This window comes from Crotalus tigris, unplaced genomic scaffold (genome assembly GCF_016545835.1).
Source record: "Crotalus tigris isolate CLP2741 ecotype Arizona unplaced genomic scaffold, ASM1654583v1 scf7180000017666.27876245, whole genome shotgun sequence".
Taxonomy (NCBI): Eukaryota; Metazoa; Chordata; class Lepidosauria; order Squamata; family Viperidae; genus Crotalus; species Crotalus tigris.
Genome location: NW_024096551.1, coordinates 1,204,918 through 1,231,326, shown reverse-complemented (window position 1 = coordinate 1,231,326; position 26,409 = coordinate 1,204,918). Strand labels below are relative to the sequence as shown.

Here is a 26,409-nt window from a genome sequence, read left to right as displayed (position 1 = left end):
AATCCAAAACATCTCCTATAGGATTAAAGGTGGATCAAAAACATCAAGTTGGTAACTCTGATTGCACATGGGCATCTGGTTTTTTTCTCTAATAAACCTAAAGGAGGAATAGGACGCTTACATCTAAAATGAAATCAGATGAACATTTTGCAGCAGCTTACTGAATTCAATATAAAACTAGCAATGATATACATTGTACTGATTCTCCAATGGTTAATTTCTTCTTTGAATATTTTATTGTCAGTTGAAAACAAATCTATGAAGTTAGTGGTAAATAAACTTCTGAAAATATACTATTTTTCCTATAGTCTCGGATTACCAATACTATTTTCCCAAATTTTGACTTAGCATACATTTTTTTTTATAATTAAAACTGTAATGTCATTTTGCTTGCATTCTGAAATCTTCCAGAGAAGCTATTAATGAGCTGTGGTGGCACAGTGGTTAGAATGCAGTACTGCAGGCTACTGCTGACTGCCAGCTGCCAGCAGTTCAGCAGTTTGAATCTCACTGGCTCAAGGTTGACTCAGCCTTCCATCCTTCCGAGATCGATAAAATGAGGACCCAGATTGTTGGGGGCAATATGCTGACTTTGTAAACCACTTAGAGAGGGATGTAAAGCACCGTGAAGCAGTATATAAATCTAAGTGCTATTGCTATTAATGGAATCAGAATGCTGTTGTTGGAAGGGATCAATAAAAATGCATTTTTTAAAAAACCCCTCTAGCTTGATGTGTTAACTTTAGATCAATGTTTTTCATTTCATTGGGTATTTTAAATGTAAAATGGTACATTAATATATTGCTCTGAAAATAGCTTTTTCCATCTTGATGCCTCTATTCTATAATTTTAGCCTTAGAACACAGGAACCTGCCTTAAAATTAAGACATATGCTCTATCTTAGAAAATACATTTGAAAGATTAGATATGGTTTCCAAAAACTTACACATCTATTAGTATGTGCAAATAAGTTTTACTTATTCAAGTTTCTGAATGTTCAGAGGAGAACATTGGGTTGGCTATATATGCAAGTTTAGACTATACCTATGGATCTTGTCTCTTAAGTTAACTCTAAGAAAAAAAAAGCAGGGAATAAAGTATGCACAACAATATTACCTTTAAGTCCTGGAATGAGACGTATGTAACACTAATCAGAAAATTTCTGAGATGTAGCTAAGAATTCTGGATATATTAGGAAATTCTGGACAGACATTCCGCAGGTCTCAATTTGGCACCTGTTAATCCAAAATATGGTAAACAATATATAATTTTTTCACTATGTGCAGATGAATATTTTCCAATATTTTTCTGATGTGATACTGTTTTTTATTTCCTATTAATGGCTGAAGAACTTTCTAGACTCATAATTTTTCTTTTGAAGGTTTTCTCTATATTCAGAAAAACCTTAAATTATTTAGGCTACTATCCATCAGCGTGTTATAACAGTGTTCCATGTGCCTTTAATGAATAAATGTAAACTGTTTTGTCTTCTGCAGGGTATAGAACGGCTTAAAAAAGAGCAGCCAACCTGGGAAAAAGCCAGCGGCTGGGAAGGGATGAAACTGGCTTTCGGGGGTAATTTTTCACTACGATGGTTCAGTCCCTTTTCAGACCTGAATTGCAAGAAGGCTCCACCAGCTGGGACTGCAACAGTTGCTCCATCAGAGATGGTTGTGCAAGAAGCCTTTGAACCATTTTATGATCCAATGATGGTTGTGGAAGTATTAAGTGATTAATATAAAGTATCTTTCCAACTGTTTGGTTTTTAAACATTTGTGTACTTAAGAGTTAGCTTTAAGGTGCCACTGATGCATGAAGCCATGGAATCTTTCTTCTTCTTGCTAAGGACTTCACTAAGCAAAAAATAATGAAACTACTTTCCTATGCATTTAACTGGTGATGGGTTAACTACTGTATACTTCAAGAATTGTACTTCATTACAGAAAAATTAACCTATCATCTTGTTGGGACAACTTCTAAAAATATGAGGGGTATGTTTTCTCAAGAGTTAATGACTGGTCAAAATCTAAGGTCAGGAATATAATTCTGATCCATAAAATTTCTCCTGAAGTTCAATGTGATCATTTTAAGTGGTCTCGTCTGGAGATATTTATGTGCTCTAAATTACTGTTTGTGCCATAAATGATAATTCTATAGTAATCAGAACTACAAAATTTATACATAATGATTATTTTTCAGCTAATTCATATTGATTACCTCAGAAAAGCTTCGGATGGGGGCAATTATAAGAAATACCTTGGGCAATTGTAGACAAAAGCTAAATTAGGTAATCTTTCATTGTTTTGAAAGAGGTTATTAGATTGTTTATTTACAAATGTCCAAGCAGTCTAATTTTAGCAGTGATTTGTTCATGCAATCCTTAAAACTCTCCATCTGAAGTACAGCTAATTATAAACAGGGATTCTCTTCTACTGTACATAATTGGAAGCTCATGCGTGTATCCCTGAAGGGTGCGCTTGTGTATGATTGAGAAAGAGGACATAGATATTTCCAGCAGTAAGTTGTCTTACTGCAGGGATTTGGTTGATAACAAGATAAGCCTATGAATGAATTCTCTGTACATCTTAAAAACAGACCAATTAACATTAGTGTTTATTGATACAATATGTTCTTAATAAAAGTGCCATGTACAGGGTTGTTGGATATTTCAGGGCTGATTTCATGTCTAGAAACAACAGTGCTGCAAAACACTGTTGTGATTTGGCAATCGCAACAGGATTGTCTCTGGGAAGGGAGACCAATGAGTCTCCATATAAGAGAAGATTATTACAGTTAGGAATATGAAGGCAAATCCCTAAGGGGCTCAATATTTTATTTCAGTATTAGGTGCTCTTTTATAGTCTATATTCTTTTATAATCTATTACAGAAACCTGACTTATGCTGCTTCTCACTTGAGATAGCATTTATGAGCTCTCTTAATTGGCAGAAATGTGATCATGGCTTTTCTGTATTTGTATATTTCTACATGTCCCAAAGTGTTTTTCCAACTAATTTCTTGGGTTTTTTTTCTCTTGAAAGCATTTTGCTTCTTATCCAAGAAGCTTCTTCAGTTCTGACTGAATGATGAGGAATGGAAGGATTTATATTCTTTGCTGTCATCTGGTCGTTCCTTCTTTTCTGCACCATTCAGTTAGAACTGAAGAAGCTTCTTGGATGAGGAAACATTTTCAAGGAAGAAACCAATTAAAATCCAGTTGCCTTTTAGAAAAGCACCTTTGGACAACCGTGGCCTGGATGATTAAAAATCTCCATAGAGATACATTTCTACATGTTAGTTAGATTCCGTTTGTTTTCAGACTCCTGTGTCTCATAGAAAAAAAAAAGGAAATGGCATTTAAAAAGTGAGGGAAGATACATTCTGAGGTTTTACTGGAATAATTTTAAAGGACTCTTCTATACTGAATAAGTGCCTTATTTGGATCCAATCTGTTTAATAATGCTTTATGTTGCCAACTGAAACCAAATGATTTTATACCATATTAAAACTAATCTGCTATTAACCAAAGATTTTTGTTTGGACTCTTTCACTAAATAATGTTGGCATTATGCTTTTGGAGCCTAAGAAGGTCCTTAAGCTAAATAACCAGTTCACCTGGTATCCATTATATAATTACTAGACATATGGCTGCTTACTGCCAGTAACTCTACTGAAGCCAGCTTGCCTTAAAACTCTGCTTTAAATATATATGTATTTGCACAAGCATAATCTTTAGGTTCTGATAATCTAGAACAAGACTGTCAAACTCACCGTGTCACATGACATGACGTATTGCAACTTTTTTTGCATTGCCGGAGCTGGGGTGGGCGTGGTCTCTACATGATGCAACCGGCCTGGGGCTGACAGTTTGACAGCCTGACATGAAAGAAGCAAGTGCTCTTTTGCTTTTAAACTCACCCCTTAGCATGACATTATGCAGCCAGTTAGCCTGTATTTTAAAGTTCAAAACAACTGTATTTTAACAAAAATGCAACTGTTCTGGATGCTAAATAAGCCAAAAGGTGCTATAATTCAATAATTGGATTATTAATTAATAGTGGGCTGGGATTTAGCATGTAGGAAAATATATATTTTGTATTTTCATGAACAGTTTTAGGGCTGCACACTGGCCTGTTCTATGCAGTTAAAGAGTGTAGGCATTTACAAATGTTTCTGTTCTAGCTTTTGCTCTTTTGTATCTTATTTTCTGTATTCCAGGTTAATTGTACTTATTAAAGGATTGTGGCTTTCATCCCATACTTGTCTGCTCATGTTTAGTGCTTGCAGTCCTTTTAAAGTGATCTTTTTGTAAGGCTATTTTAGAACTCAATTACTATCTAAACCTTTCTTTTCCCTTCACATAACCTTATGCTGTCAAAATCCTTGCAGGGACTGGAGGTCAAATGAGATTAAAAATCCATCATATTTAAGCTTTCATTTCTTTCACGTGGACTGTCCACACTTCTGGCTTCTGAAGATTGGTTCTTGGAACAGAAACCCAGATGTTACATTATGTCATGCCTTTATCTTTAGGAATGATGTCTGCATACGGGCTGTGCTGGGCTGCCAGTAAAGCCATCTGATGGTAGTAGTCTGCTGGACTAACCCCTGCATGTGGAGCTAAAGCAGAACATTAAAAGCATGATTTAAGGGCATTAGAAACAGAAATCTGTCTGTGTCTGTCTATGTTTTACTTGACTTCCATTTCGCTTTTAGAAAATAATATCTGGTTATCCATGTCCATGTCTGACAATTCCTGATAAGGAAACCAGCCTCCTTACTGAAAGCATACTGTAATGTACAGTACAAATATCTTTTTTGCAACAGCTGATGCAAACAAGCCTTGCACTATAGAGCAAAGTTAAAATTCAACTCTCTTTCAATAACCAATATATCTATTCAAGCATCTATTGCAGAGAATATTGCATTGTCAGTATTCCAAATTGGTAATAATTTAAAACACATAGATTGAGTAAAATCCACTGAGACATGCAAGTCGATACTTTATTTTTTTAAAAAATATATTTATTTATTTTGGTTTGAAAGCCTGTCACTTGAATTTATATAAAGCACAGGGTCCAAGAAACAGGATACAAGTTATTTAATCTGTATTTAATCTGTATTTTAGATTTCTGAACACTCGTGTCACCTTTGATTTCTAGGGATGAACAAAGTTCTGATAAAAATAGATCTTTATGAAATTTTGCAAAGTAATGGAGATGCCTCATGTCAGAACTTATAGTTATACTTCAAATTAAGTCTGAAGCTGATCAGAAATGGTTATGGTGGTTGCCATAATGCTAGTATAATTTAGTTTTAACATTTTTTAATTCGAAGCTGAAAGTTTTGAAAACAAATGGAGGGAAGGGCAAAATCAAAGTTCTTTGCATAAAGAAAATACCTGTACATTTAAACCCCTTATTATTTTTACTAATGAAAGAAACTGCCTTTCTAGAACTCTTTTCCTATTAAATATACAGGATACCTTCTGCACAGAACTTCCATATATTTTCAGTAACTTTGGTGGTAATTCAGTGGCCAGATTTCATGAATAAAGGATCTGTTTTAATTCCAGTATTCTATATAGTGCTATACTGAACATGTAAGTGGAGATTGTTTTAGATTGGTTATCTGTTTCAAGTTCATTTCATGCTAGACTGAAAAAATCCATTTTCCTCTAGAACAGTGGTTCTCAACCTTCCTAATGCTGTGACCCCTTAATACAGTTCCTCATGTTGTGGTGACCCCCAACCCCCCATCCAGCTGGCCGGGGGGTATCAAAAACTTAACCAAAAAAAAAGGAAAAAAATGGGAAAGTATAGGTAGTCCTCGACTTACAACAATTCGCTTAGTGACTGTTTGAAGTTACAACAGCACTGAAAAAGCGAATTATGATCATTTTTCACACTTATGATTGTTGCAGCATCCCCAGGGTCATGTGATTTACATTCAGATGCTTGACAACTGATTCATACTTATGATATTCAAAGTGTCCCAGAGTCACGTGATCAATGGCCAGGGGGCATGGCCAGCTGATCACTCAGGTTGCAGAGTGCCTGTGGGGGGGAATCTGTGGGTCTCTGGGATGGGACTGGGGTGGGTGCCTGCTTTCCTTCCCTCCCTTCTCTCCCCTTGTCCCTTCCTTCTTTTCTTCCTTTCCTTCACCTCCCTTAGTCTCTTCCGCCTTCCCTCCCTCTTTCCCATTGTCCCTTCCTTCTTTTCTTCCTTTCCTGCACCTCCTTCTTAGTCGCTTCCTCCTTCCTTCCCTCTCTCCCATTGTCTCTTCTTTCCTTCCTTTCCTTCACCTCCCTTAGTCTCTTCCTCCTTCCCTCCCTCTCTCCCACTGACCCTTCCTTCTTTCCTTCCTTTCCTTCACCTCCTTCTTAGTCTCTTCCTCCTTCTCTCCCTCTCCCATTGTCCCTTCCTTCCTTCCTTTCCTTCACCTCCCTTAGTCTCTTCCTCCTTCCCTCCCTCTTTCCCATTGTCCCTTCTTTTCTTCCTTTCCTTCACCTCCTTCTTAGTCTGTTCCTCCTTCCATCCCTCTCTCCCATTGTCGCTTCCTTCTTTCTTTCCTTCCTTTCCTTCACCTCTCTTAGTCTCTTCCTCCCTCCCTCCCTTTGTCCCTTCTTTCCTTCCTTTCCTACACCTCCTTCTTAGTCTCTTCCTCCTTCCTTCCCTCTCTCCCATTGTCCCTTCCTTCTTTCCTTCCTTTCCTTCACCTCCTTCTTGGTCTCTTCTTCCTTTCCTCCCTCTCCCATTTTCCTTTCCTTCTTTCCTTCCTTTCCTTCACCTCCCTCTTAGTCCCTTCCTTCCTTCCTTCCTTCCTTCCTTCCTTCCTTCCTTCCTTCCTTCCTTCCTTCCTTCCTTCCTTCCTTCCTTCCTTCCCTCTTTGTCCCTTCCTTTCTTCCCTCTCTCTCTCATTGTCCCTTACTTCCCTCCCTCTTTGTCCCTTCCTTCCTCCCCCCCCTCCGTGCCCAGGAAGGGACAAGGGGAGGGGGACAGGCTGCCAAAGGCAGAGGAGAGCTCTGCCCAGTTCACTTGCTCAGCTTCACCAAAAAACAAGCCGCTTGCTAAGTTAGCAGAAGCTCCAGGATCAGCGTCGGGCTACAGCTGATTCACGCTTCTGCTAAATTAGCAAGCTAGCAAAGCTCGAGCAAGTTTGCTGGGCAGGAGCCAAGGAGAGCTGCTACAGTTGACCTGCTTCTTGGCTGCTCTGCAAAAGTGTGGATCAGCTGTAGAGATTCGCCCTGATCCTGGACAAGAGGGAAGGAAGGAAGGACGGAAGGGACAAGGGGAGAGAGGAAGGGAAGGAGGGACAAAGAGGGAGGCAAAGGAAAGGAAGGAAGGAAGGAAAGAAGGAAAGAAGGAAGGGACAATGGGAGAGGGAGGGAAGGAGTAAGAGACCAAGAGGGAGGGAAGGAAAGGAAGTTCCAGCCAGGAGAGGCTTGCCAGCCTGGCTGCCGAGAAACAGAAGAGCCAAGGAGAAGAGGTGGTTTCCTCCCAAAGGGGGCTCCTTTTCTCCACCCCTTCCCTGGGTTTGTGGGGAATTTCTTGTCACCAACGCTGACAGGTGCTCCTTTGAGCTTGCCGCGAGCTTTCTCACCCCCTTTGCTTCTTCCCCCCTCCCTTGCTTTCATGAGGATTGTGGCGCCCTTGGGAAGCCGACTGTGCTTTGAAGCTTAGGAGAAGAGGAGAACTCCCTTCCTCCTTCCCTCCCTCTCTCCCTGTCAAGCCCCGGCGGGCTCAACATGAACGGGCAGAGGAGGAGTCGAGGACGGGCGGGGTGGCAAAGGAGACTGGCGGCCATCATCAGACCTCCTGGCTGACAAGCACAAGTTTGGGGGTCGCCAGCTGATGGGCGCAGGAGTTGGGTGCTGCAGCGGCCTCCTCTTCGCTGACCTGCGTGCACGAGAAGTCAATCTGGTTGGTGCACAATGAGTCCCTGGGGAGGGTGGGGCCTTGCTCTATGCCTGCGCTCTTCATGCACCCCCTGCAGGGCACATTTGGTAGAGTTCGTGCAGACTGCCGCCAAGCAGCATATTTTCCACAAACAAGTGAGGTGAAGCAGAGGGGGAGAGGGAGAGAAGGCGGTTGACAAGCCCTGCCTAAGACCATCGGAAATATGTGTTTTCCGATGGCCTTAGGCAATCCCTGTGAAAGGCTCGTGAGACCCCCAAAAGGGCCGCGACCCACAGATTGAGAACCACTGCTCTAGAACTACATTGACCATTTTGCATTCCCTAACCCGAGTGCCACAGTTCTGTCAGTCCTATTTTAAACAAACAATTGCATGTATTAGTAGGCATTTAAACATTTAATTCCAAACAGGATTTAGCAATTCACACCTGATATATTAACACAACAGGATTTTCTGAAAATATTCTAGGATGTTGTTTTTTTATGCAGCATTCTTTCTTGATTCATTTCAAGTGATGTAATTATGGAAGCAGTAAGTATTTTGGATAACTTAAAAGTATTAAAACAAATCAGAATTGCCAGAAGAAAATCAAAAAGATAATAAATATTTGAAAGAACAATAGAATGGATGCAAATCTGGTCATATTGGTAGCAGATCAACTGAATTGATGAAACTTAATCATAGCTAGTATATAGAATGCTATACATACAAATGGATGTATGTATACAGGTAGTCCTCGACTTAACAACAGTTCATTTAATGACCATTCAAAGCTTTAACGTCACTGAAAAGAGTGACCTGTGACCATTTTTCACACGATCTTTGTAGCATCCCCATGATCATGTGATCGAAAATTCAGATGCTTGGCAACTGTCTCATGACTGTTGCTGGGTCCCAAGGTCCTGTGATCCCCTTTTGCAACCTTTTGACAAGCAAAATTAATGGGGAAGCCAGATTCACTTAACGATCCCCTTACTAATTTATTAACTGCTGTGATTCACTTAACAGCTGTGACAAGAAAAGTGATAAAAAGTCTCAAAACTCAGTTAACAAATGTCTCACTTAAAGAAATTTGGGCTCAATTGTGGTCGTAACTATAAAGCTAGCTTCAAGGATTTCATGAACTCCAGATTTTCATAGCATACCGTAATCATAAGGAACTGCTTCAGGAACATGGACAAAGAACATTATATTGCTGATACTATTCTTTCCAATTTTATTCTAAGAGATCTCGTTGGAGTTTGTTGGCTCTTGTCTGACATTGATGAATTTAGCTATTACCCTAACAGGAATATAGGGAGTTTTCTTTAGAAAAATAAAGTGGCCCCTGTTTTGTATTTAAGGTAACTTTGTTTTTCCATGGTAGCTTAATTTTTCTCAGGCATCAAAATGTATTTGTATGATCAATTTTAAGAGAAGTACCATAGGATTATTGTCTCTTGCTCTTTAGCAAATAACTGAAATGAAAAGAAGCAATCATAATGGCAGGGCCAAACTCTTTACAATAGTAAGAAAATAAACTATTATTTCTTATTCTGTTTTCTTTGGGGACACTGAACTTCTGAAGATTATGTAGCAGTTTCACTTAACAAGTCTTTTAAAAGACTAAAAGTGTAAAAGTGCTAACGAGATATAATATGAACCTGGACCTAATTTATAACTGGCTATTTCTTCTTGAATTGGTGAATGCAAGAGGGGAATGCTAGCTAATCTGTTTATATTATATGTATGATTTACCTATATAATTAGAATAGCACCACTAAATTGTGCATCTGAAAAAGATTGGGTGGAAGTCCTCACATACACACATACAAAACCCTCCTCATATTTAAATTTTTGAACAAGATTCTACACAGATGTAAAATTCATATTAAGATGCACAAAGATGCTGCTGAAAGAAAAGTGTAGGTAGCTGTATTGTTTCTTTTACTTTTCCATCCTCTTAATAATTGCACCTTTATGTATCCTTTCTCTTGGATGGTGAAGGGAAGGTTTACCATAAACATACATACAGTACAGCATGCCTGTACAATCATAGTATCTACTGCATTGAAGTCATTCAGTGTCAATTCTTAGCTAAAGTAATGTCATCTATACATTAAGACAAGTTATCAGCATGGTTGGCAAAGTGAGGGATTTATGGAAATGTAGGAAGAAAAATGAATTAATGAATGAAAATCTAAATGAGAGATTTTCAAAAACAGGTTATTGAGAACTGAATGGATGGATGAAGTAGCTTGAAGATGTAGTTAGAATTTTGAAATTCTGTTATACATTCCACTTAGAGCAGTGGTTCTCAAATAGTGGGGCGGGCCCCCCAGGGGGGGGTGCGAGGCTCCGTAAAGGGGGGCTCGTTTGACCTCGGCAAATACTGTCATATTGGACGCACGTGACACACGCAAAGGACCCGATTGGATAGACAGTCACGCGGGGGGGGGGGGCGCGAAATGTTTTCTTCTTCCTAGGGGGGCATGACAGAAAATAATTGAGAACCACTGACTTAGAGTGATACAGTAGGTTCTCTTCTTCCTCCTCTCCTCCCAAAAGCTTCTGAAAAAGTTAAAATTTGCAACATGAATAATAGTGAAAAGTAAAAGAGAATTGTGAAAGTAGGAAAGAAAATCAACTATTTGGTAGTGTCAAGGTTTATCTTCAATAGTTCTCTAATGCTATATGAATTTTTAACCAACATTTTAAGCCATGTTTTTACTAGAAAATTTCTTTAGCAATGTACTGCTGTAAGTTATGGTTCTGGTACATAAAAGTGCTATACACTGATATAGGTATAGTATTGAAAATACATAAATAGGAATTGAGATGAGTTTAATTACAATATTGACTACATACAACCATTCATTTAGTGATATCTGAAGTTACAATAGCACTGAAGAAAGTGACTTGTGACCATTTTTCACACTTAATGGCTATTGAAGCATTCCCACAGTCATGTGACCAAATTTCGGATGCTCAGCAACTGGCATGTATTTATGACGATTGCAATGTCCCAGGGGGGTCATGTGATCACTTTTTGCGACCTTCTGACAAGCAAAGTCAATGGGGAAGCCAGATTCACTTAACAACCGTGTTGCTAATTTAATAACTGCAGTGATTCACTTAACAATTGTGACTAGAAAAGTTACAAAATGGGACAAAACTCACATAACTGTCTTGCTTAGCAACAGAGATTTTGGGTTCAGTTGTGACTGTTAAGTTGAGGAGTACCTATACTGTAAATTAATGTGTGTCAGGAAGACCTAATTACTTGATTGTTGGCAAAAGCTAGCTCTATACATAAAAGTTGCCGTACTTAGCTAACTACATAGCTAACTATCCAGTTGCCAAGTGCTTGAATTTTGATTATGTGACAATGAGGATACTGCAATGGTTGTAAGTGTGAAAAATGGTCATAAGCCACTTTTTTCAGTGCCATTGTAACTTTGAATGGTGACTAAACAAATGGTTATAAGTTGAGGTCTGCCTGCACTGAAATCCTGTTTTGTGGGGATAGTGTTGTCTTTGTTGGCACATGTAATCTCTGAAGCAGGATTATTAATACAACACTTTTTTCTGAATGAACTGCAAATAAGGCTGAAATAGTCCTCAATTCCTCCAATCTCTTGGCTAAAACTGATATGAAATTTAATTGAAGACTTCTAATTGATTTAAAACCTTTTCACATCCTTAGGGGGGAAAAACGTGAATGTCCATACAGACTACTCAGGTTGGTTTTAGGGAGTAAAGGGGACTACTCTGAGAACTTGGAAAGAACATACAAATGTGGGAATCTTCTCAAACTTGAAAATACCTTCCCCACAAGGAATTGTATGAAGTTTATTTTTTAAAAAAAGAATTACAGAACACAAATTTTCCAGTCACATAGTCATTCTGTCTGTCTCACACTGCTTCTACCTATTTTATTAGAACTGTGGCAAAATTGATAAAAAAGCCCATTTCACTACCTGTTGTAATATTTTAATTCAGTTATATGTATATGTATTTTCCTTTCTGAAGGTTGTGCAATGGGGAGGCCATGAAATTTCTGAGACAGTCAGGAAAACTTTCAGAATACCAGAAAACTTTCGAATGTGTCCATCAAACCCATCTAAAATCTTCTGTTTTTGCGTGCATTGTGAAAATGTCTACAATTTACTCTTCCTTTTTTAGGCATGAAGAAATAAATGGTTCTGCCCAGATGATATAGACATTCCCAAATTTCCCAATAAGGACTGATCAGTTGCAAGGACATCAATATACAGATTTTAAAAATTATTACAAAACGAGTAACAAAAGGAATAGCAGAAGAAGAATTGATTGAGAAAACATGTTTTTATTGAATAGGAACTATTAATTCATAACTAGAAGTGGTAGAGAAAGTACAGTATATGGAGATATACTTTGAACTAGGAGACATAATTTACTTTTGGTGATATAAACACTTAAAGAATTTTTAGGAACTAATTTGTGCTTCATAGTTAATCATGTTCATAGAGTATACGTGTGTAGAAAAGAATATTGGAATCTGTATTAGTTACATTAGTCATGGAAAGTAAACTTGAAGCCAGTCTAATATATCCAATACTACTTAACATATTATAAATGAAAGAACATAAAATGTATGCAGCTTTGTAACATGTTGCATATTAGCAATTAGACTACAGTGCGGAACAGTTACAAATTATAAAATGAGAAAAGAAGGCATAAATATTGCCAGCATCACACAAAGGAAGACAAAGATAATTCCTTCAGATTCCAGATTTCACATATTTAGTGGTTATAAATTGTCAGAATTCTGCAAACATAAAAGCATATTTCAATAACCTATTAAATCTTCATTAGATAAAATCAAAATAATAATCTCCTGAAACTACTTAAATTCTTTTATAATCTTTTCAGCCACAATCAAGGCTGCAAGCAAAATCTAGAGACTTGAATTATAACATGTATCTCTAGTGCCACCAAGTGATGATCTTTGAGAATACCGTCATCACTATTCAATGATGGAAATAATCTTTTCCGCGGTTATTTCTTTTAGCTGGGTAGAATTCAGTTTGGCCACTATCTTCTTCAGTCCACTCTTCTTTGGAGCACACACTATTTTGGATTTAAAGATTTTACCAGGTTCTATGTCCCTGAGAGAGAAAAGATAAAATGTACGTGTGTATATATATATATATATTTGTTTTCTGAGGTTTTCGCGGGTATTTGTATATAGGTCTTTGGTTGTTCGGGTTTTCTCCTGCCCTTATTGACAAACGACTCCCTAACCCCAAAATCTTAAACCCCTCTGCAACTCAGACTAACCTGAGCACAACCAAACAGAACACTCCCCCAGCCAATCAGAGCACAGCCAAGCCCCTAACCATTCAGAACACACCTCCACCCAATCAGAACACAGCCAAGCTCCCATCCAATCAGTTCATACCCTCACTGGCAGTTAAAAGGAAGAAACAGCTAAAACCACACATTGCTGCTCAAAGCAAGAAGCTAAAAACACCAGCCTGAAGATGACGAATGTGACTTCGTCGAAACGTTGCCAAGACACTTCCAATTTTACGCGGGAGAAAACCCGAACAACCAAAGACCTATATATATATATATATATATATATATATATATATATATATATATATATATATATATATATATATATATATATGTATGTATATATATAATTAGTTTGAAAAATCTTTTGAGGATAGAACTTCTAACTAAAATCTGCATGCAACAGATCATTTTGCCATAATCTATAAGTAGAATTGTAGCTGAACACCACTTATTTGCTATGTATATCCTCTTCTAAACAATAGGCACAAAAGCTCTACATCAGTGGTTCTCAACCTGTGGGTCGGGACCCCATTTGGGGTCGAACGACCATTTCACGAGGGTCGCCAAACAACGCAGTCCGCCATTTTCCCCCCCTTTTCCTTAGCTGTGCTACTCCCTTTTATTCTATTGGCTTTTGAAAGCCAATAGAATAGACTCTCTTGAATAGTCTAATTCTATTGGCTTTCAAAAGCCAATAGAAATTGTCCAGGCTGTCTCTGCCCTGCTGAGCCCACCAAAAGTCCCATTCTGCAAACGGTGCTGCACCAGTTGAGTAGTCCTCGACTTACGACTGGTTGAGTAATCCTTGACTTACGACCGGTTGGGGGTCGCAGCATTAAAAAGGTTGAGAACCACTGCTCCACATGATGCTTACTTATGTTCTTAGGTATGTAGAGCAGGAATGCTGCACCCATCTGCAACGTTCCTATTCCATGTTCTAAGCCTGTCCTCTTAATTTAATGTCATCCTCAATGACAATTTTAAGAAAAAGACATAAAGCAGCCACAGAATCTCAAAGGAAAAATTATGGCTGCTTTAAAAAGTTGCAGACAAAAATGCCACCATAGACTCCAAAGCCCCTATTGGAATTTGCATTATTATCCTATGATTCATAGGGGGCCCATACTTCAGAATAAGCTAAATAAGAGGGTTCTTAGTGCTTTATTAGCAACCTGTGAGCATGTTCAGTTGTTGAACTAGCAGCATTAATCACAACAGCAAGGTGGTTATGGTTACATTTAAATTACCATGGGACCAGTGTACCACATTTTAAAGCAAAGGAAAATAGCATACATTACCATGTACAGAAAGAAGAGATATTCTTAAGATCAGTAAGTCCAGAAAGCTAACTTTGTTTCAATGTCTGACAAGAAAAAACAATTGTGCTTCAGCTACTTTAATCTTACCCTTGATCAAATACTTCCATTATAAAAATGCCCAGGCCTTCTACATACAATTTGCAGTTTTCCAATGGAATGGATAATGTATTCTTGAAAATAAATGCACAGGTAAAATCTTGATTAACCTTTGCAGTGTCTGCCATCTAAAAAGATCAAAGAATCAGTTAATTAAACAGATTCAGCTAAGGAAAATGCAGAAATGTAGAAGACAAATATAATACAAAGATAGTAAAGGGAACATAATAATAGTGGTTTTTTTAATCCACTATATGAAGATGTTTAAGATTGAGTACGGATGGAGAGGAAGTTCTTGCATTAGTAGTTCAGTAGGCTACACTAACTGATTAAACTTAGTATCACCCAAAGTTTGCACTGAGGTCTATATTCAAACTCAGAAGCATTTTCTCTGAATCTAATTCATTAGGATGTAGGAAACTGACTTAATTCTATCCTCATCAATATTCTTTTGTCTGTTTGCAACCTTCAATTAGCTGAAATGGTGGTATCAAACAACAACCCTTTTTGAATCAAGGTACCTCAAATCCAGTAACTTAAAGAATATATAGAAAATCCACGACCCATTATTCCGGGTAACTGAAATTTTAAGATATTCTCACCAGTTGTATTCACAAATTTGCATCCATTGCAGGGCTGCTGCACTCAGCTATAATCACAATTGCAATTTTTAATGCTTTCTGTCAGTTTTCAGCAGGCAAAGTCAAAAGGGAAGCTAGCAGAAAGTCACTCCCACTCCCACTGTTTTTTTGCCCATCAATAGTTATCTTGTTTCTCTCTTTAAATAACTAAATATTGACCAAAGAAGACTCAGTGGGTCATATGTTGTCTAATGTATTCTAAATACCAATCACCACCACACCTTGTCTTTGAATAGCTGGTTTTTTTTTTTGTTGTTGTCACAGAAGCTAATCTCAAAGTAAGGAGGATCAAATCTGGTTCATGCCTGAGACAAATGGGAAATTCCATAGTAGATTGTAGATTATACCATGAAATCAAAAATCATGCAGAAGAAGGCAAGAAAATAAGCATTTTCAGATGTATTGCAAAGAAAACATTATACTGTAAATTTATCAGTGATCTTTGAAGATTTTATTTAATTTCTTACTTCGATTTTGAGAGGTGGGTGCTCAAAATTTAGAATAATCTGCTTTGTGAATTTTTCATTGGTTTCTTGAACTTCAGCAATAACATTGACTTTGATCAGAAGTTCATCTTCAGTAGACATAATTGTTTGCATGTAAGTATCAGCTGATATTTTCCAAGGTATTTGAATAACTGCAACAACACAGAAAAGAGACAGCTAGAGAAAGACAAGTTCACAGAATAGAAGACGTACTCATTTATTTGAATAATTTTGTTGCTTTTTAAACAGATATTGCCTTCTGTTTTTGAAATGGAAATACCAAGAAAGCTGCAAAGAGGAAGGCAATGAAGACACAGCTCCTCTATTTTCTATGTTCATATAGAAAACACTACAAATAAAAAGTCTAGGTGAAGGTGAGAAAGAAAAATATTGTTTATAACAAAAACACTAGTTCTTGATGCACATACACACACACACACACACACACAAACACACACACACCTGGTTTGCCTTCAGTCTGGACCATCTGCTTGATTGTTGAAAGGTCTGCATACACTTTCCCAGTGTAAGATTCAAGCTGGCAAGAAGCAGAAAGGCAGCCACTCCAACTCCCCACAGATTCATTCTCTACAATGAGGTTCAGGTCAACTGGCTGTCCAGGCCACAAAGTATATTTTTTTTCTACCCCAAGTTTCAGGTTTGTCTTCAGCGGGTTAGATATAGATTCATGGCTTGGAAGTTTTGAAAGGTAGGAACAAGCAGTTTCCACAGCTTTTCTTTCTTCGGGAGTATCTTAAAAACAGAACAAAAAGAACAACCAATCCCAAGAACAAGAGAAAAAAAAAAATCAGTTCATCAGAAATCATTTCCACTGTCAATTATAAATATCAGATAAGTCTGTATCTAAGAGTTTATTAACATTTAGAATTTAAGACTAAGAGCTCTCCCATGCATGAATAGTTAGCAATGAAAAGGTTGTTCCTTATTGATTTGCTTTTCTGACAATTATGGCTGAATGATTTTTAAAACACAAGTTTGTTTTAATCATATATTTACAGCTTAAGTCAGTGTTTCTCAACCTTGATAATTTTAAGGCATGTGGATTTTAACTCCCAGAATTCCACAGCCAGCAATGCTGGCTGTGGAATTCTGGGAGTTGAAGTTGACATGCCTTAAAATTGTCAAGGTTGAGAAACACTGGCTTAAGTGCACACTTCAAAATATGAAGTGGGTACCATTAATAAACTAGGTGAAAAAATAAATTCCCCTGTTGATAGAAAAGATCAAATACATCAGTGGGTTACCTTCCAGAAATTTGTATTGGATAGTGATGTCTTCACGGATGTTCTTCCCAACAGCTTTAGTGCTGATTTTTTTCCCTATTGCCTTATTTTCTTCCCACAGCTTGACACAGTCTTTTGTGCTCTTCTCGTTCTTTACACACCAAAAGATCTTGTCTGCATTCACTGCTGCAAACACAAACTTAGAATCATAGGGAAGGTAGACTTCTCCATTTCTGATGGCCTTGACTGGGCTTGGGCCACACTGGAAAATTCCTACAGAGAAGAATGGTGAATAATTACTTTATTAGTAAACCCAACAAATGGCATTTCTGTGTCCATCCAGAATTTCATGGCAAGCATGCAAATAGGCAGCATTAAGTAAGCTACAATTTTGTAAAGTAACCAGGTCTTTATAACCAGGAATTTTGTTGTATTTATGAAAATGCTGGAATAAACAATTATCAAAGAACTTCTGATGATGACAAGCAGTATACCAATGTGCACTGTAGAAAAACATTATGTTTTCACATCACATAGATTTTTCTTTGGCAATTGTTATCCGAAACATGATAGCACTATAGAATATTCCCTTGAACCAATTCAGTTTTATGAATTGCTTTATTGAGATCTAAGAATAATATTCTTTTTTCGCATCACATCTGTTACATTACATTCTTGAATTTGGTTTCAAAGTTGCCATTCCAACTCTTTCTAATCTGAAAAAAGAAAGAATGGATAATTAATCCACATTTAGTTTGTATATTCCATTCTGGTTGCAATTCCAAGCCTGGTAGGTGGTTTCGGGAATATTATTCTGTCTCTACAGAAGTTACATAGCACAAAAGTTAATAAAAGACCAAGAAAAAAATTCTCAAAATCTTGCTGAACATGCTGGATAAACTGAGGCCCACCTGAGTTTAGCCTATTGTTCTTTGTCTCTTTTAACACTAAATGTGGAAAAGATCTGATGGGAACACAAGGAGAAAAAGACAAAAATCTTCAGGCTGATGCTAAACTGTAACTCACAGCAGTCCAAGTCAGTATGAACAATTTTCAGATGCCTCACATTTTCCATCCATCAGATCTAAAGTTACATTTCTGAATAACATTTTTTTTTCATAGGGACCAAATCACTTGGTTTTGTCTCATCCATTATTTCCTGCACAATCCTTCCATAGTTTCACTTCACTATCCCTGGTTATCCATAAAACTAACGTTAATAGCACATTCCATGCATATACCGTAAGTAAAATATGCACAATTTATCCATAGTATAATATATGCATGCATGTGGCATAAAGTATACAAGATGAATTGTGAGAGGACAAACTTTATAGATTTTAAATATAACCAAATGTTAATCTTTCATTAGCTTGTGCAAATATCAGATGTCCTACCTTCGCTCCTTTGCTGAGGTGTGGCATCAATTGCCTGCCAACCATCAAAGCCACTGGGCAAGTCCACTCTTTTCATCCAGACTTCATTCCATACGTGAAAGTTCCTATAGGTAGATAAGTATTAGAGTTCCAAATAAATTTAGAAAATTATAACCATTTCATTTAATTTGTAAACTGCAGAGAATGTCGATAGGCCTTACATTCTCAACTCTTGCTTAGAACAGCTTTCCCCCCAACTGATATCCTCCAGGTACATTGGAAGTTATATGAGGTTTATAGCCCATCCTTTTAGTACTGTCCATGGGGTTTTCATGGCAAAGATACTGGAGTGGTTTGCCATTTCCTTCTCCAGTGGATCACATTTTGGAACATTTTGGAACTAGAGATCAAATTGCCAACATACGCTGGATCATGGAGAAAGCTAGAGAGTTCCAGAAAAACATCTACTTCTGCTTCATTGACTATGCAAAAGCCTTTGATTGTGTGGATCACAACAAATTGTGGCAAGTTCTTAAAGAGATGGGAGTACCAGACCATCTCATTTGTCTCTTGAGAAACCTATATGCGGGTCAAGAAGCAACAGTGAGAACCGAACACGGAACCACTGATTGGTTCAAAATTGGAAAAGGAGTCCGGCAAGGCTGTATACTGTCGCCCTGCCTATTTAACTTATATGCAGAGCACATCATGAGAAAGGCAGAGCTAGATGAATCAAAAGTTGGAATTAAGATTGCCGGGAGAAATATCAACAACCTAAGATATGCAGATGATACCACTCTAATGGCAGAAAGTGAAGAGGAACTAAAGAGCCTCTTGATGCGGGTGAAGAAGGAGAGTGCAAAAGTTGGCTTGAAACTCAACATTAAGAAAACCAAAATCATGGCATCCGGCCCTCTCAATTCCTGGCAAATAGATGGGGAAGAAATGGAGGTAGTGACAGATTTTATTTTTCTGGGCTCCAAGATCACCTCAGATGGGGACTGCAGCCAAGAAATTAAAAGACGCTTGCTCCTGGGGAGAAAAACTATGGCAAATCTAGACAGCATACTAAAAAGCAGAGACATCACGCTGCCAACAAAAGTGCGTATAGTCCAGGCCATGGTTTTCCCAGTTGCAATGTATGGCTGTGAAAGTTAGACCATAAGAAAGGCTGAGTGCAAAAGAATTGAGGCGTTTGAATTATGGTGCTGGAGAAGACTCCTGCGTGTCCCTGCAAGGCGTTCAAACCGGTCAGTCCTAGAAGAGATCAACCCTGACTGCTCTTTAGAAGGCCAGATCCTGAAGTTGAAACTGAAATACTTTGGCCACCTAATAAGAAGGAAGGACTCACTGGAAAAGGGCCTAATGCTGGGAAAGATTGAGGGCAATAGAAGAAGGGGACGACAGAGAATGAAATGGCTAGATGGAGTCACTGAAGCAGTAGATGTGAACTTAAATGGACTCCAGAAGATGGTAGAGGACAGGAAGACCTGGAGGAACGTTGTCCATGGGGTCGCGATGGGTCGGACACGACTTCGCAATTAACAACAACATAGCCCATCCTGGTGAAAATTACAACCCAGCACATATGGACAGCCTTGGATTATATTAGATCTTTCTCTAGTCTAATACCAAAATGGTTTTGAATACTTTGAATGAACCTTTTGTGTAACAAATTATAGGCTTTTCTAAGAGGCCCTTTGAAAGGCTTCAAAGCCTTTTGAAAGAGGATGATGGACTTCTTCAAAACCTGCAGGAGCAACTGTGCACCATAGTGTCAAGGAAACTGAAAAAAGCATGAAGAGGGTTCTTCTGCTCTGACTAATGAGATGGGGGAAGGCCCAGGTCTAGTCATTCGAGTTCTGCCTCTTAAGATGCTGCTTTCCTGCTTCTCTGTTTTTTGAAACAGTAGGATTTTTAAAAAAGTTTTTTATGTAGTAACAGGACACAAGGAAGCTATGTTCAGAGTACATTTCTTATATACAAGAAGGCAGCAAAGGTTATTCTAACTGTTCATTCAGCTTTTAGAACAGGGCTTTTCAATCGGTGTTATACATACCTCCGTTGGTATATTGGCACCTGGCAGATGGTACATGACCCTGCCTAGCCTAGACAAGTGTAGCGGGGGGAGGGAACGAGCTAGAGCGTTGCAGTGCAGGACTGGTCATGAGAGAGTCCTCGGGAGCTGCAGGGTTGCTGGGGTAAGACACTCGGAAGAGAAAGGAGGAGGAGGGGGGCGGAGACAGGAGAGGATATAAAAGGAGGCAGTTTTGGGAAAAAAAGACACAAGAGAAAGAGTCAGAAGAGAAAAGGCTTTTGTCAGAGAAGTGGTGAGGAGAAAGAAAGAGAGGAAAGGCTTTTTGGGAGAAGTATGTGAGAGTGTGATAAGTGGGTGTACTTTATCACTTTTTTCCATTTTTTTTTTGATCGTCAAGTTTTTGACATCTTGCTAAGCCACTGGTGGTACTCATGTCCTAAAGGTGGTACAATCTGTGAAAGGGTTGGAAAGCCCTGTTCTAGAACATAAGAAAGTCTCCAGACCTTCATGAATAGCATTTTAGGAAACATAAAAAGAATAACAGATTTTTTTTTTAAAAAGTAGCAATTTTAGATCTGACAACATTAATTGCCTAAAATTAACAGAATAAGAGAACAGAGTTGGAAAGGACTTTGGAGGTCCTCCTAGTCCAACTCCCTGCTCAAACAGGAAACCCTATACCATTTCAGACAAATGGTTGTCCAGTCTTTTCTTAAAAGCCTCCAGTGTTAGAACACCTACAATTTCTGGAGGCAAGTGAATCCACTGATTATTTGTTCATGTGAAGAAATTTCTGATTAGTTCTAGGTTGGTTTTTTCCTTGATTAGTTTCCATCCATTGCTTCTTCTCCCGCCTTCAGGTGCTTGGGAGAATAGCCTGACTCCCTCTTCTTTGTGGCAGCCTCTTAGATATTGGAACACTGCTATTGTATTACTCCTAGTCCTCCCCCCCCATTAAATTAGACATATCCAATTTCTGCAACTGTTCTTTGTATGTTTTAGCCTCCAGTCCCCTAATCATCTTCATTGCTCTTCTCTGCACTCTTTCTAGAGTCTCAACATAGTTTTTATATCATGGCAACCAAAACTTGATGCAATATTCTAAGTGTGGTCTTACCAAGGCATTATAAAGTGGTATTAATGCTTGATTCTATCCCCCTGTTAATACAGCCTAGGTCTGTGTTGGGTTTTTTGGTAGCTGCAGCATACTGCTGGCTCAAATTTAAATGACTGCCCACTAGGACTTCAGGATCCCTTTCACAGTTACTACTATTGAGACACCACCTATATTATACCTGTGTATATGATTTTTCTTGCCTAAATGTAGAACTTTCTATATAGATATACTTCTTGCTTATATATAGTGCAACTCCTCAGCCTCTTTTATTAGGTCTGTTTCTTTTACACAATTTAAGTCTCTCTAGTTATATATGTCATTCACGGGATTTAGCCCAAGTTTCTGTAATGGCAACAATATCATATCTTCCCTCACGTACTTGGATTTCTAGTTTGCACTATTTATTCCTCTATTTTGTGCATTGGGGTATAGGCATTTGAGCCCTTTTTGACTGACCTTGTCTTTATTTTCTACATAACCTGTTTTGTGTCTGAGTTCTCTTTCAGCCTTACCACCAGTTTGATTAGTGCACATGGTATGTCACATAGTATCACATGTCTGGATCATGTAACCCTGACTAGAGCATGTAGATCTGTATGTTAGAATGTTTGGCATTTATTGGGTTAAGTGCTGTCTCCTTAAGAGATGGCTTATGCGTAATGTAGTATAGCTAGTCAGCAATCCCATGTTAACAGATGTGTAGGAGGAGTCACTGAGCTCTTTACAGGATATCCTGGCCATGTGCCAGTATGGAATGACTTTGTCTGAGATAAGTATGGGACCACCGGAGGACTCAGATGGTCTCATTCCACGTTAGAAGTTGGTATGGAGAAAGTATTAATTTCTTACCTATAAGAATGAACAGATGTTTAATATCCAGAAGCAACAACCATAACTGCAAGTATTTCTGAATAAAATGCCTGTTTTATAATCATTCTTATTGAGTTTATCTGTATGATCTGGATTTACAAGGCATCTTAACTCTGGATCAGAACATCACACTTGATTTTTCTTAACATCAATCTTAATATTCTTAACTGCACAAACATCTATCTTAGAAACACTGAGAACACTATTGGTTTTAAGTTGCTGGGAGCAGAAATGTTCTGTATCAATTAACTCACTGTCCCCATTGTTCAGTTTAAATAATTATCTAGAAAACTCCTGAATTTAGTTCTAAAAAATTCCACCCTTTCTATGATGGATGTAAAGCATCCCTTCATCAGATCTACTGCAAACATCATTACTAATATAACCAAAACCTTCCATTTTACACCATTTCTTTAGCCACGCATTGAATTTCATATACACTGGCCTTTTCCTTTTTGCTCCTTATATATAGATTAAAAACCTCTGAAAAAGTAAGATTACAGCCTATCCTGCTAAGTTCCTGCCCCAAGGTCTGAAAATCTTTCTGCACAGAAAGTATATTCTATTTGTACAGGCCATTAGTGCGAAGATGCACAACAACATCAACATCACTGTCCTTTCTAGCATTCTTGACTATCTTAACAACGTGCCTTTTTTCTCTGTTGGCAGTACCACCAGGCAGACCCTCACCTTTTTCAAGACCTCCTCTTTCTTTCCTAAATTGACACCTCTTATAATTGAACCAACCAAAAGATGGCATTTCTTTTTAGTTACCTTGCTCACTCACATGACTGATTTGCAATACCTGATTCACATCTTCCCTTATCCAAAACAATTTCTTCCTCGCAAATCAAAATTGTTTGCTCAGTTGAGTCATCACCATCATTACAAGTAGTTGAGCCTTATTAAGTTCAGCAAGGGCACTGTATCTATTATGCAAGGACACACCAAACATTTTGTGTTTATAGTCCACAGTTCTCACTCTGCCAATTCCAACAGTTGTCCATACTACCTTCTCTTGCAAGGTCTTTGTGTTAAGGCGGGGCTGATAACAGGATAGTTCAAAAGAACACATTGGCTGAGTTGGCCATATAATTTCAGAGCACAAACTAAAGACTCTAGATAAGCAATATGTCCATGTAAATTGCTTACAAATAAGACAGTATCCAAATTTGAAAAGAGCATCATGAAAGACAGCTGCAAAACAAGTATAGCACTAAACTAAGCCAAATATTCTAAAATAAAATTGTAATCACACAAGCACCCACCAAGGATGCATTACTTATTGCTTTTTTCAAACTACTGATATTTTCTGGTCAGAAGGTCAGTTGCCCTCACAATGATTAATTTCAAAGAGTCAGTGCAAATAAATATTCCTTTATAGCCTTCCTGTTTTAGATTTATAGTTGTATAATTCCTGTGCCATTAATCACGCAGGCTGCTATCTTGCTCTACTGGACCCAGTCTCAGTTGAAATTGATGTGAGCTGGGTAATCATTCACAAGACTATACTGTATATGAAGCAGTAAACTGACTATAATTAGTCCCTGATTTACCTTATATCTGCATAATGAAAAATAATACAGATTTTCCTTTTCCACCTATTTTCTTCATAAATTAGCATTTCAATAAAAAATAATTTCTTAATAATATATATTGATAATTACCAAACTGAATCATTTGTTAATGAATCTATTTTTCTTCCTTTTTCATCCAAATAAATGTCCACTTTAAGGTTTTCCTCTGTATCATGAGCTGAAACAAAATTTGATATACTTCTGCATGGAATCCCCAGACAGCGCATAACTGAAACAAAGATAAATTTGTTAGTGCTCACTTCATGAACTGCTTTATTGTCTTTAGCAACAACCACTGCTTTTTATAATGCAGGATTTTAGTTGTGTATGAATACTATTTTTAAAGGCATGGTTCATTGTACAAAAGACCTAACTATAGTAAAATAGCTATAGTGCTGAGAGGATCTTGATGCTATTTTTATAAGGTCTTTATATGTCAGAAGAAGCTGCTAGATTAGACCAAATTAATTCTATCTCTTAATGAAAGTTAAACCTGAAAAATGCTCAACTGCTTTTCAAAGAAAGTACATTTACTGTATATCCAGCAGTATGGTTTTTCTCTAGAGTAATTTTTCTTCCTTGACTTTATTTTCTGCCAACTCTGATTTAGGTACCTTTGGAAATAACAAGATAGTCCCTCTCTGTGGCACAATCAACCACACTTCTGTCCTGCCCAAAGTTTATCTTCAATCTTATTCTGAAAACTTCTTGAACTTGGCTAAAGATGCATGTGACCTCAACAACAATTTTATGACTATTTTAAGAAAACGACAAATGATTCCAGATCTGGGGTTTTGGAAGACATGCCTCACTATCTGTTTTATTATGTTTTTTAAAAAATATTTGATCTAGAATTTCAAATCATCTCTTAAAGTGAAAATAATTGGGCTAACATTCAGAAAATTTTCTTTCCCCATAATAAAGTAATTTCACTACTGGTGGCAGATTTTGCCCTGTTAAATTATTCCATAGTTTATAGCAGATTAACATGATGATAGGTGTTGTAATTTCAGCAGATGGCAATATTTCACTGATCTCATCTGCATTTGTAAGCTAAGCAGAGTTAGATCTGGGACACTTCTTAGTTGGGAAACTATCAGAGAATGGCAAGTCTGAGAAATTTTACAAAATATTTCATTAGACAATGCAAGCCACATCTGTACTATTGCCAAGAAAACGGCATGTTCTAAGGAGTTTTACTCAAGGGTGTGCTTATTTTTTTTTTACAGATATTATGTATGTTTTCTCTTATGCAATCATTTACTCTTTTCTAATTTATTATACATTTAAAAATGTTACAGTTAAAACCTGTATTGAAATAATAAAATTTGGCTGTCTGGCTGATTAAGGATGAGAAGAATCTGCTGAATCAGAGCAGAGAGTCAATCTGGTCCATCTTTCTAATTCCAAGAATGTGTCTTAGGAACCTACAATCAGATCAAGGAGGCAGAATTCTGAATCCCGTTATCTTTCCTAGAATGTAGATCACTAAACTGATTTATTTTCTTACATAAAAAATAATTAATAAATGTTTTCATAAAAACATGCAGGAAAAGCTTCTGCCTGGAAGAGTTCATCTTACCTGTGGTAACCACTCCAGAGAAAACCCAACACTGACCATATAGGACACTTTTTTGTGTCTTGTAATATTGTTGCAAAATTGGGACACTTCCTGTCCAGGCCAAAGGAGCTGTGCCACCAATATAACGTCCTGACCAGTTTGCAAACAGAATTCCACAATCATCGTCACAATTAACCTAAGAAAGAGTTGTTGAGAATAAAGCACCCATCCCTGGTTTGGTTAATAACATTATGAAATAACATCCTTCTTAAGGCTAGAATGCATACAGCACATGATAGTCTTCACATATGTAAATAGAGGATGTGCTGAAATTGTGAGCTGCATTTTTGAAACCTGAAGGCAAAAAGCATAAGTCTTGTGTGTCTAGTCATTTTTAGTGTCATTAGACCTCCATCCTTCCCCTGTCATACATAATACTGAAATGATGCTGACCTGTGCCTTACCATTTGTCTTCACATTTTAGAAAAAGTTCTTATTATAATATTTTTTTTACAGACAGTTTCCCCTCCATTTGAAGCCTATTTGCTTAGTTTAACAAAGTACATTTCAGAACAGGGTCTTATTGGTAGCAAACAATTGGCTGCATAATGAACTAGAAGACCATTATGCTGTGGTCATGCTGCATGTACATAAAATACAACAGTTTGTGTTGAGAGTAGATAGAAGAAAGAATGCATGGAGAGAAGAAAAAAACTAAAGTTAGGATTAATTTTGGAAGAAAATATTCTTAAGACTGTTGCTTATTTAAAAGAAAATAAGTACAAGCATTGTTTGGGGATGAGCATAGTGACAGGAAATCCAGAGTAACTTACGTTCATTCAG

The 26,409-nt window shown here is 37.6% G+C and overlaps 2 protein-coding genes across 7 annotated transcripts in view; one reads left to right on the top strand and one right to left on the bottom strand.

Moving 5' to 3' along the window:
• The window catches only part of ZDHHC3 (zinc finger DHHC-type palmitoyltransferase 3), a 44,587-nt gene extending 40,331 nt beyond the window's left edge, over positions 1 to 4,256 (top strand). For 5 of the 6 annotated variants that reach the window (XM_039336108.1, XM_039336109.1, XM_039336111.1 and 2 more), the window contains one exon: positions 1,497 to 4,256. In XM_039336108.1, coding sequence (XP_039192042.1) covers positions 1,497 to 1,736 — 240 coding nt within the window. In that variant the 3' untranslated portion in view covers positions 1,737 to 4,256. The remainder of the gene's footprint in view (positions 1 to 1,496) is intronic. The other variant, XR_005555881.1, reaches the window with a different exon arrangement.
• A 7,968-nt stretch (positions 4,257 to 12,224) lies between these two features.
• Positions 12,225 to 26,409, bottom strand: part of TGM4 (transglutaminase 4) — a 40,494-nt gene continuing 26,309 nt past the window's right edge. The window contains exons 7-14 of the mRNA XM_039336105.1: positions 25,588 to 25,762; positions 24,096 to 24,234; positions 18,425 to 18,528; positions 17,049 to 17,300; positions 16,246 to 16,536; positions 15,766 to 15,935; positions 14,649 to 14,785; positions 12,225 to 13,046 (exon numbers count right to left, since the gene is read on the bottom strand). Of these exons, the coding sequence (XP_039192039.1) occupies positions 12,905 to 13,046; positions 14,649 to 14,785; positions 15,766 to 15,935; positions 16,246 to 16,536; positions 17,049 to 17,300; positions 18,425 to 18,528; positions 24,096 to 24,234; positions 25,588 to 25,762 (1,410 nt within the window). The 3' untranslated portion in view covers positions 12,225 to 12,904. The remainder of the gene's footprint in view (positions 13,047 to 14,648; positions 14,786 to 15,765; positions 15,936 to 16,245; positions 16,537 to 17,048; positions 17,301 to 18,424; positions 18,529 to 24,095; positions 24,235 to 25,587; positions 25,763 to 26,409) is intronic.